Here is a 12,352-nt window from a genome sequence, read left to right as displayed (position 1 = left end):
GTTTATATCAAGATTGCGTCTTCATTATAATACAATGTTGGTAACCCAGGGGTTATTTTACATACCACTGAATTTGTAGTTGGAATGGTCTTCCTAAGCAGTGAATGGGATACATATTCACAAACACACATGTAATGGATCTTCCAATGGATAAGTCATACACACAAGGAGTGAATATTTCAAGAAATGAAAAAGAAATTAGTGGTCAAATCTCTGCATTATGTTTTCTTTAGGCATATCATATCTCATTTACCTTCTATTGCTGCTGGAAATTATGTATTATGTTGTAATCATGATGCTTTGCTATTGCATGTTATATTTACTTTTAGTGCAAAAGATACCATATTGTACAGTATCTAGTATGCCCTTAATGTTATCCTTCAAATTTAACATTAATATCCTCCCATTCCAGTTTGTCTTTTGACATAAAAAGCACTAAGTCTTTATTGTAAATTATAGCTTCTTTTTGTCACTTTAAAGTATTCATATGTGTCATCTCTGTCTAAAATGAAAAATACTATATTTGAACGCTCCCTTCTGATTTCGTTTGTTTCTATGTCTCTGTGTACACTGTGAAAATTGCTCTCTACAAGTATATTGTTTTCCTTCTCTTAATTCATAATCCCTTTGCTTCCCTCTGATATGCTATCCTTATTACTTAGTGTTGTTTGCATGTCGTAATAATCTAGACTTGTCATGACTCTGCTGGGCCATGTTGCAGATTGTTAGATGCTGGTTCAAATTTGATTCCATGATTTTCTTCACAGTTGTGGTCATACCATCTATCCCTCATCCAAGTTTGAACCACGGATTCCTTGCCAAGTTAATTCCTGAGCAGAGCTTTGCCCCCTCATTTTACAAAGGTAATATTGACCTCATCTCCTGGCCTGTTTGGATATTTTCTCCTCATCAGTTATGTAAAATCCATAGTGTAATTGTCTTTAAACAAGTATCTATCTCAGGTTTCTGGAGATACATGTTATATTTTACCCCTATATATTGAGAACAAAATACAATTTTTTTGTTTTATTTCTTAAAGTGTCATATAATATTAAGGCTACCTAATCTATGTATAATAATATTCTTAGTTGCAGCAGTCAAAAGAGACTGTGGCAGAGTGACAACTTGGTAATAATTTAGTGAGACTATTTCTAAAAAGACAGCAATTTTAAACTTTCAGAGTAAATATTTACAAATAAGCTTTGATAGCATCATACTATTCTATGAGTTACTTAACCTTTCTTGTAGTTCAGAATTCTGTCTTCCTTTAAAGGAGCACAAAATGTCATTAGCCAGACATAATAAAGTTTAACTCATCCAGTGAAAAAATTTTAAGCATGATGGAAGATATTAAAGATAGGTAGGACCGAAACAAAAATCCACAGGAAAAATAGATTATGGTACCCATAGAGATGGTAGAATTATCACATAAAGACTTTAAAGCATGGACTTTATTATGCTTTCTCTTTACATTTGTGTAGTTTGTACTGTGCTTAACTTCATAAAAGAATTGAGAAAGCTTTTTTTTTTCTTTTTGGGTCACACCCGGTGTTGCACAGGGGTTACTCCTGCCTCATGCACTCAGGAATTACTCCTGGCAGTGCTCGTGGGACCATATGGGATGCTGGGAATCGAACCTGGGTTGGCTGTGTGCAAGGCAAATGCCCTACCCATTGTGCTATTGCTCCAGCCCCGAAAGCTTTTTTTTTTTTTTAAAAAAAAGAAGGTTAATGTGAATTTGTTCAAGACGTTTTTTAATTTAAAGACAAAAGTTAACACTAAATTAAAAAAGGAAAAATTTGACAAACTCATTGGAAGTTTTATTTTTTAGGCAGCTTTTACTTTTCTTATTTTAATTTATATTATTGTAGTTTAGGTAATGTGATCATATTAATGTTAGCGTTCATATTTTTTATGTGCAAAGTTTCTGTACCTCACCTGAAGTGTCAAATACTCTCTCCCAGTGTCCTGTGATACTTCACCTCTCACACCCATTTCTGGGCCTCTTCCTTTACTGTGTGGTAATACGGTTTTGTAATTAAGGCCGAGAGTTTATCATTGTTCAGTACTATCTGTTCTCTTGTTTTTGCTCTGTATTCCACAGATCAGTGGGATTATCTGATATTTGGCCTTCTCCCTCCGATTTATTACATTTGCCATGAAATCCTTCACTTTCATCTGAGGTGTAGCAAACTACATGATTTTATCTTTTCTTAGATTGTGAATATGTAATACCACAATGTTTTAAATCTATTGATCTGTCATTGAACATTTTTTCCATATCCTAGCGCAGCATCTTACTAAACACAGCATCAAATATAGGAAGGCATTATATTAATGTTTTTGTACTTTGGGAATAAATGCCAAGAATTGGAACTTCTGGGTCTTATGGGAGCTACATTCTTACCTTTTTTGAGGAATGACTCTCCATACTGTTTCTGTTTTAACCAGAAAGCATTCTCTGTAACAGTAATCAAGGAGAGCTTTTTGTTTTTGACCAAATCGCTAACACTAATTTTTTTCCATTTTTAATTTTTGTTTTTGTTTCGTTTGTTTGTTTTTGGTTTTGGGGTCATACATAGTGGTGCTTAGAGATAACTCCTGGATTTTCACTCAGAGATCATTCCTGGGGGTACTTGGGCTACCATATGGGATGCCAGGTATCAGACCTGATTCAACCACTGGTAAGGCAAACACCCTGCCTGCTACACTATCAACTCCAGCCTCATAGCTTTTAAAGATGAAAAATTAAAATAGTATCTTTGGGTAAGGTTAGCATAAAATTAGTCTTTGCAGAACAAAGGATTGTAGTAAGCAGAATTTTGTGAAACCACCCCCCCAACACACACACACACACACACACACACACACACACACACACACAGATTTTCCTAATGTAGTCGACTGACATAATTCCTGAGACTGTGAATTGAGTGGATTTTACTTCTATTATTAGTTTATATGACACTGTTGCCTTTAAGAAAAGGTGATTATTAGGTAACCCTGAGTAATCTCACATGGACTTGAGAAGTTAGAGGGTTTTCTCAAGTCAGTCTCAGATATAGGAACTCAGAAAAACTCAGAGTATGAGAAGTTTTAAACAATCACGGGGCAACACCCACTGGTGCTCAAGGGCTATCCCTGGCTTGTTTCTCCCGCCTCATTCCTGCAGATACTCTGGGACCATGTGGTGCCAGGAATCTGCCTCAGCCTCCTGTATGTGTTCCAGCTCTTTGAGCTATCTCTGAATATGTGAGAGGGATTTGACAGCACAGCCGGTAGGGCGTTTGCCTTACAAGCGGCCAACATGGCCGACCTGAGTTCGATTCCTCCGCCCCTCTCGGAGAGCCCGGCCAGCTACCAAGAGTATCTCGCCCGCATGGCAGAGCCTGGCAAGCTCCCCGTGACGTATTCGATATGCCAGACACAGTAACAACAAAGTCTCCAATGGAGACGTTACTGGGCCCGCTCAAGCAAATCGACGATCTACGGGAGGGCCTTTACCTTTACCTTTACTGCCTCATTCACAACCAACCAGTAAATGAGGGGACATTAGTCCTATAGCAAGAAGAAACTGTATTCCTCCAGTAGCATGAATTTGCATCTGTTTATTTTTTTAAATTTTTTATTTTATTTAGTTTTTTGCTTTTTTGCGTCATACCCAGCGATGCACAGGAGTTACTCCTGGTTCATGCACTCAGAAATCTCTCCTGGCAGTGCTCGGGGGACCATATGGGATGCTGGGAATCAAACCTGGGTTGGCTGCGTGCAAGGCAAATGCCCTACCCGCTGTGCTGTTGCTCTAGCCCCTGCATCTGTTTTTTAAATTAGGTAATGGAACTTAGTTTTGATTTGCTTAACTTACCTCATATTTTTGCCAAAATGTGGAATAAGAGCACATTTGGTTCAAGGACACCTACCAAGAAAGAGAGGCATCTGGTCTCCAACTGCCTGGTTCTGAGAACTTTCATATCAGTGAGGCTAATGTTTCTGCTTTGTGTACTGACATGGGATATTGCTATGGACCTTGCTGAAAACTGTTGAAAAGTTTAAATTCTACTGTCACTGATATAACCTGCTTAGAAACAATCACTTTTTCTTTCTCTTTTTATGTTTAACTTCCTATTTAAGTCACATGTACGTAAACTAAGCTAAATTTTATGCTGATGTTATTGAAAGCATATTCTGGCCAAGATGTTATTGTATAATAAGTGTTTTGGCTAATGATTTGTTTATTTTTATTTATTACTGAATTTTTTAACTGATTTATTACTAGTAAAAATTCCATAAATTTTAGTGCATACTTTTGTAATTATTTTGAATTTTCAAGTATTTAGTGAGTTGTTGGTGTTTATTTTTCAATGAGAGTCAGTTTAAAACTCATTACAATGGTCATCCAGTGTAATAGTGCAGTATTGTTCATATTACCTTTTTTTTTTAATGAGTAGTATCCTTTTCTACAAAAAAGCAAGGGAGAAATCTGCTTAATAAGAATGAGGAAATTGCAATCTAACACTGAATTATGAGACATGTATATCCACTTTTGTTAGTTTAAATGAACATTGTATATTGGAAAGATTGAATGGTATGAAGACATTGTTTACAAGTTAAAGTGTACATTTAGTACAATTTTCATCATAAAAGGGATGTGAACAATACCAGAAATGCATTTTCTTTAAGTTTTTTGAAAAAATTATTCTGAAACTAATTTGATAACTTTAATAAATTCAAATTTTCAGTAAACTTCAATGTTATGGCATTCAGAAATAAAATACTCTCTAATAGGCAGTAAGATCTGGATGCTTTTACTAAGGAACTCCCTATCTAATATCTTTAATTTTTTTAGCACATTAGTATAAAAGTTTCAGGAAGTTTTAATCCCATAGGACAATAGTATTATTAGTACAACTTTTCTTAGAGTTTTCCCTGGTCATTTCACCAAAGGTTTTGTTGGATGTCTTTTTAAATCAAAAATATAAACGACTGTAAAACTACCTTCAAATTCCAGTATCAAATTTTCAAAACAGAAGTAATGAAATATAAAACATTGACAGCATCAAAAATACTAATGATAGTCTTACAGGATTTACAGATTACAAGAACTCACTTTTGAGGACATCTTGGAAGTAATTTAGATTACTGTTCTCGTTTTCAAAAAGTTTAAACTTAAGTATGAAAAGAAGTGTAAAGAACTACCACTGATTATCTTTTTACATTTTGCATAGCCTTTGAGTAATTTACATGTATGTTATTTTCTTTATGTATATCTCTTTTTTTCTCCTTTGGTCACACTCAGCTCTGCTCAGGACTTACTCTGTTTTTTTTTTGTTTTTTGTTTTTTTTGCTTTCTGGGTCACACCCTGCGATTCTTAGGGGTTACTCCTGGCTCATGCACTCAGGAATTACTCCTGGTGGTGCTCGGGGGAACATATGGGATGCTGAGAATCAAACCCGCGTCGGCCATGTTGGCTGCGTGCAAGGCAAATGCCCTACCTGCTGTGCTATCACTCCAGCCCCTCAGGACTTACTCTTAGCTTTGTACTCAGGGATCTTCCTGGTAGGGCTCAGGAGACCATTTGTAGTATTGGAGATCAAAACTGGGTCACCCACTTGCAAAACAAGCACCCTGCACACTGTACTATCTCTCTCCAGACACATCGATGTCTTCTTAAGGACTATTACGCTACATAGATCAGATACATTTTTTCATGATAGCATTTATTAATAGCTTTTAATTTTGTGGCCATTATGTTAGCCCTTATAGTGAGATTTGCTAGAAATTTGGGTTTTGTAGATTTATTTACTTTAATTGGCAGTATTATATATTTCACATGTTTATGCCTACATAGATATTGTATACCTAAATACAGGCATTCATAAATATACTTTCTATTCACTTTTTTCATTTTGTACTTAATTTACAAAATAATGGCCATGACCCTTCTAAAATATTTATAAAGGTACATGTAAGTTACAATAGAAGGGGACATTATTCTACAAAGTATTTATCCTTTTCAACTAATCATTTTACTTACCTTATGCAATTAGCTCTTCAGAATTTTATGAATTGTGTAGATGTAATTTTACAGTAAAATATTAATAGCTAAAATATTTTAATTTGATATTTAATTAATGTTCAAATAGGCACCAAAAAAGGTATAAATTACTTTTTAAAGGAAAATATTAAGAGATGTGTAAGAATTTCTTTTGTATGTTTTATAATTAGTAACAAAGAATATAAAGGAAACTTTTTCATTATTCAATTTATTTGTATTTAAGTTTCTGTTTTCAGTTTCTATTGCAATTATTTCTCCGTGCACAGCAGTAGGGCGTTCGCCTTACAAGCGGCCAACGTGGCCGACCCGAGTTCGATTCCTCCGCCCCTCTCGGAGAGCCCGGCAAGCTACCGAGAGTATTCGATATGCCAGACACAGTAACAACAAAGTCTCCAATGGAGACGTTACTGGGCCCGCTCGAGCAAATCGATGATCAACGGGAGGGCCTTTACCTTTACCTTATAATCTCATTAGCTTTTAAATTCCAGATGATTCATAAAAGCAACAGGCTGACTCATCATCAGCAGGCGGAGTGCATGCTTGTGAGAGGCCTGGGTTCAGTCCTAGCCACGGATAAGCAGGGAGTGTTTCTGAGCTCTGCTGGGAGCAGCCCCCAGATAAGACAGAACAGTTCTCTGCTAATGCGTAATGACCAAATGATAATTGTATTTGAACCACAGGTTTAACAGAACCATATTGCTATGTATATACGTTTAGTAGAAATACTTGCTTTTGGGGGCTGAAGAGATGATTCAGCAGGTGAGGCACTTGCCCTATGCATGGCCAACCTGGGTTCAATCTCTGGCATCCCACATGATCACCAGAGCCCACCAGGTGTGATCTGTGTATGCAGACGCAGGAGTAAGCCCAGAGCACAGCTGGGCATTGCCCCAAAACCAAAAAAAAAATACCTTCTCTTATGTTTTTATTTCCCCTAATATAGGAGAATATTAATAATACTGGATTTTATTTGTGAGTCTTTTTATTCTAAATCTGTTTCATTCATTACAGAAACACCTGCTGCATTTCCAGACACTGTTAAGGACAAAGAAACACCAACTCCAGGTGAAGAAATGGCGGTAGAAAGTTCGATTCCTCATACGGATTCGGGAATAGGGGAGGAACAAGTGGCAAGCATCCTGAATGGAGCAGAATTAGAGCCTAGTGCAGGCCCAGATGCCATGAGTGAACTGCTCTCTACTTTGTCATCTGAAGTCAAAAAATCACAAGAAAGCTTAACTGAAAACCCCAGTGAGATACTGAAGCCAGCCCCGTCCATATCCAGCATTAGTCAAACCAAAGGCATCAATGTAAAGGAAATACTAAAGAGTCTTGTGGCTGCCCCCGTTGAAATAACAGAATGTGGCCCTGAACCTGTCCCGTACCCAGATCCAGCTCTGAAAAGAGAAGCGCAAGCTATTCTTCCTATGCAGTTTCATTCCTTCGACAGGTGGGTGCCAAACTTGGTGTTCCTTGTGCCGTAAAATAGATTAGTTTCTTTAATTTGAAAATGTTACGAGGGTCTTGAAATTTATATTAAAATATTTAGTTTTTTTTCTTTTTTTTTGCGGGTCATCATACACGGCAGTGCTCAGGGTTTACTCCTGACTCTGTACTAGGAATCACTCTTGGCAGTGCACATTGGTGCTGGGGATCGAACTTGGGTCAGCCACGCGCAAGGCAAACATCTTACCTGCTGTCCTACCTCTCTAGCTCCAAATATGTAGTTTCATATTACAAAGAATATCAGGGTGCAAGGTCAAATTGATTGCACTCATATAAAATGCATTATATGAATAAATCAAAGCAAGGTGTTTTGATATGATATATATACACATTGAACTGGAAATAAGGAAATGCAGGTTATGATTCAAAACCATCATTAAATGATTCCAGTACATCCAGACATCATTTCTTTTTTTGGCTTAATTTTTCTGTGATCAAATATGTGAGTGGACAGGTGAAAATCTAGTGTCAAATTCCATTATAATATTATGGAAAGTAAAATAGTGGGTAATGAAAATGGCTTCCATTATGTAGTGAAACTTTTCAATGCAAGTATAAGGGAACATTTTTCATTATGCACAACCCTTTTCCTTTGGAAAATTGAGGCATTAGTGTAAGCTGTAGTTTGAGGCATGTGTTTGAGAAAAGAATACTGAAAGAATTTTAGTCTTCAAAATTTTATAGTATGTTTATATTTAAATGTTAAGTCTTCCTAGGAATTTTAAGTTAAGAACAATGGCTCTTTAAGTCCTAATATGTAAAATATTTTAGTAACAAATAGCTTGTATATAAACTACATCCAACCTTAAAAAATATGCCTGCAGTATTAGAAAATAATTTAGGTAGTATGTAATTATTAATCTAGTACTATGACACTGGGATTGACACATGTTTCAGTGATACTAACATGTTGTTGTATGAAGAATGTTGTTCTTTGCCTTCCGAGATAGACCATTATTGACATTTAAAACACTTTTCCCCCTATAAAACCCTGAATGTGTATGAGCAGTGGCTAGTTGTTTGTTTTGTGAAAAACAATCAAATTAAGAAATCAAATGATTCCCAAACTGTATTATCCAAAATATGTCTATATAGTCAAAATTTCATGTCTGTTTCATATTAATTTTCTCATAAACTGCTGGACTTCTCTTTTCTGAACCCAAGACTATGATTTTTTAGTGCTTAGGGGTACAAAGGTAGGACAGTAAAGCCATTTTCTTCTAGAATAAATTATTATTTTTATACATAATATTTCAAACTTATTCTGCAAACGTTTTAAACAGTGCTTTATGAGAATCTTATGAACATCTATGGTAAAAGCCTAAATGGCATATGAATCATGTCAGGTATAAAGATGACTAAAATCAACTTTGCATTCTATACATTTAATATATATAAATACATATCTATAAAATACATTTATATGTGTTTACAGGTAATAGATATTTAAGACAAAATTTCTTGTACTGGTTTTTAAAAGCTAAAATGGAGTGACCACACAGTGTAAGAAAATACTTCTTTTAAACTAATTTGTAGTAACAGTTTCTTAGGATATTCATTGATTGTTATTTCAGTGTTCCATATTACCATTTTATATTAATATCATCTATTTTATCTATTAGGCTTACATCCCCAGGAATTATGTATTTGCATTTGTGACATAAATATGTATCTGTAAAATCGTGTAAATACCTATAAATAAATATATAATTTAATTTAGGTTCATAAAGTTTTGTCTTTTATTTAATCTTTAATCACACTTAAGTTTTGTTCAACTGAAAAATAACTGGGATTTTCAAATGAGAATTTTAAAAAAGATTGAAATATTTTGAATTTGGACTATTGTTAGAACAAATTTTTTTCATTAAAACTTAACAAAGCAGTTACCCAAGAGCAGGTTCTTAGGTCCTCAAAGTGAATCATGCTTTTGAGAATTCGGCTTTAGAAAAATAGGTAACTTTTCATTTGTTCCTGATAGCGTTTATGCAAAATGGAGAGAGAAAGTGGAATCACTTTTGTAAATTACAGAAGTTGGAATGAGGTCGAGGTACACAAAGCATATTTGAGTGCTTTTTTAGGAAAGGGGTCTTCAGCATAGCTAATATATGCAGTTGCTCAAGTACTATCAAATGTAAATGATGAGGTGATATTGATGAAAGGAGGGGATTGAGGTCTCCGGGGGCGCCAGTGACGGATTGAACAGAAGCGGCCTTGCACTGTGCGTAACTCAAGTCTGTCGTCTTCAGCGCTCAAAGCCATAATGGGAGGTGGCAGTCTGAAATGAGTTGCCACGGCAAAGAGTATTATTTTTGAAATGCTTTCACACAAATCACTAGGCCCTGCATACAACTTAGTTTCATGCTTTAATGTCATCAGGAGGCACAAATTGGTGTGTCTAATTGTTTGCCACCTGCCAGCAAAATGAGCTGCCAGGGAGCCAGACGGGTTTGATTGTCTGTCAGCTATTCAATAGATTGAGAGTGACAACATCAAAAATTTAACTTGAAACTCTGGAGCTCTGAGCAGCTTTTCCAAGGCGTCATCCCCACCAGTGCTTCTGGACAACTGCATTTTTCAATTATATTTCCAATATATTGCTACCATTTGCCTTATCTGTCTTAAGCTGCCTCTAATTATATTATAAAGTATATAAACATATTTCTGAAGCACTGAAGTATGAAACCCAAGTTATGACATGTCTTTTAGCATCAGACTGAACTCTCGGAAAATAGGAACCAAGGTGACAAGCTGTAGAAAGCCAAGTTGTGAGGACTACCAATTTCAGACACAGAATTATCCTGGGTCTTACTCCACCAATAATGTATTTTTCTTGTGTGTCTTAAGCTGGAACATAGATATAAACTCAGTGGCTCATTTCTTTGTAACTAAATCATAGTTCCTATAACATTGTGCAGTCTAGTAGAAGTCACCTTTTGTTTTTGTTTACTTTGGTTAGACAGTGGTTTATTGGTTTTCCTCATGCAGATAGGCTAACAGTACATTCCTTATACTTATTCTTTTATTCTACATTATTCTGTTCTGTTTATTATATCTATTCTATTGTACTATTATGTTCTATTTATTTTGAATTTATAAATCACTTCCTTAAACTACCAAATAGGGTGTTTCATCTCATTTCAGATGGAGTGTTGATAAATTTCAGTGTCTTGACGTTTTTAATATCATTTTCTTTAGATAAATTGCAGCATCATGTGTTAGAAATATTTCTGCTTAAACCTCTTTCCCTTTTGTGTTGTCTCTTATCAGATTTTATCCTGATATTTATAGTTGTATCTACATATATGCATATTCTTTTTCTTCCCATTCTTCCAGTTACCTATGTAAATTAATTATCCTGTGATTGCTCCAAGTGGTCCTTAACAACTGTATTTTTGTGAATTGTAAAGTACTAAATCTCTTAGAGGTGCTCTAGTACTCTTCTATGGTGAAGGAAAACCATCTACATAGAAAAAGTGAAATTGTGAAGCTATTGACCGCTTTACTAATGTTCTGATTTCATAAAGCAGAGAGAAATATGTTTGTTCTTAACAGAAACTCATATTACGAGCACAGAACTCAAATCAAATTATACTCTCCTAAAAAACTCTCTCTACTGACAAATTCTACAGACCTATGTATTCTAAGACCTGTATTCTACAGACCTAAGTATTCTAACTGAGCTGTGCTTTTATTTAAGAATCACTTTTTAGGGTGAGGTAGTTGTTTTCTATAAAAACACCAAATTATCTTTATACTTTAAAGTAAAATGTTAATCCAGTATGTTGATAATGTCGACTTGTTTTAATATTATGAGAGTTAAATATATTTCTTTGTATAATATGTAATACTGTTATTTCTTATAGAAATATTTATATTGAATTATGTTATTTAAATAATAAGAAGCCTTAGTATCATAGAGCCTGAAGTGTAAGCTCAATCTAGGTACTTATGTTTTAAAACAGACATTTTCAATATTAGCATAAGGGATGACAATTTGAGTAAATAATGACTCTGTAGTAGTGATTTTACTCTCTTTTATTGATTTAAACTATAAATTCCAGTTTCTGTTCTTATTTTCAAATTTTGAAAAATTTTAATTATATGCCCTAAAATATGCACAATAAATGTAAGCCAGATTTTTGAATTGCTAATCTTTACAGTTCAGATTATCTTTGTCTAAACACTGAAATTTCAGGTTTGATTATGTTTGAGTACCCTGGGAGGTTTAAGATCAATTGTTACACAGTGTAGTTTTGACCAAGCATGGTATACCCTAATTGTCCCACTGTTGTTGTTTTTGTTTCTTCTAACTTTTATAAATCTTAGTAAATTAAAAGTGGTACATTTCTTTAAAGTGGAAATAAATAAAATAATTTATCTGTATACATATTTTGTATTACTAGTCTAAATATTTTACAAAATAGATCAAAATGTTGTTGCCTCATGATTTCTGATGAACTGCAGTAAGTAAATTGTGACATCACATTAAAATCAGTAGCAACTGTTTTCTCCAAAGTTATTTTTTTTTCCTTCAAGTTCATGTTCGATATCCTTGACAGATGGGAGTTGTAATCTAGAAATTAGAAAAATTGTTAATTGTGGGTCTTTTTGTCACTGGTTAGGTAGCCTTATTTTTAGGCTCCCCAAGATTCAGCTTCCCAACATATAGAAAAATCCATGTAGAATAATGTGTTTGTTATTATAATGTATCCTGTAAATCTATCATATATAAAAATTTTCACAATCCTATAGTAGATGAGGTAGCTCTGTATTCATCTCATAAAAGTAGT

At 34.7% G+C, this 12,352-nt stretch overlaps 1 protein-coding gene across 3 annotated transcripts in view; it reads left to right on the top strand.

Annotated features, from left to right (window-relative positions):
- NBEA (neurobeachin) overlaps window positions 1-12,352 on the top strand; it is a 663,869-nt gene that overhangs the window by 239,730 nt on the left and 411,787 nt on the right. For 2 of the 3 annotated variants that reach the window (XM_056109115.1, XM_056109106.1), the window contains exons 29-30: window positions 768-863; window positions 7,068-7,506. In XM_056109115.1, the coding sequence (XP_055965090.1) occupies window positions 768-863; window positions 7,068-7,506 (535 nt within the window). The remainder of the gene's footprint in view (window positions 1-767; window positions 864-7,067; window positions 7,507-12,352) is intronic. The other variant, XM_056109123.1, reaches the window with a different exon arrangement.

The sequence above is a fragment of the Sorex fumeus genome, unplaced genomic scaffold (genome assembly GCF_029834395.1).
Source record: "Sorex fumeus unplaced genomic scaffold, SorFum_2.1 ptg000008l, whole genome shotgun sequence".
Lineage (NCBI taxonomy): Eukaryota > Metazoa > Chordata > Mammalia > Eulipotyphla > Soricidae > Sorex > Sorex fumeus.
This window is presented reverse-complemented; position numbering and strand designations above follow the sequence as displayed.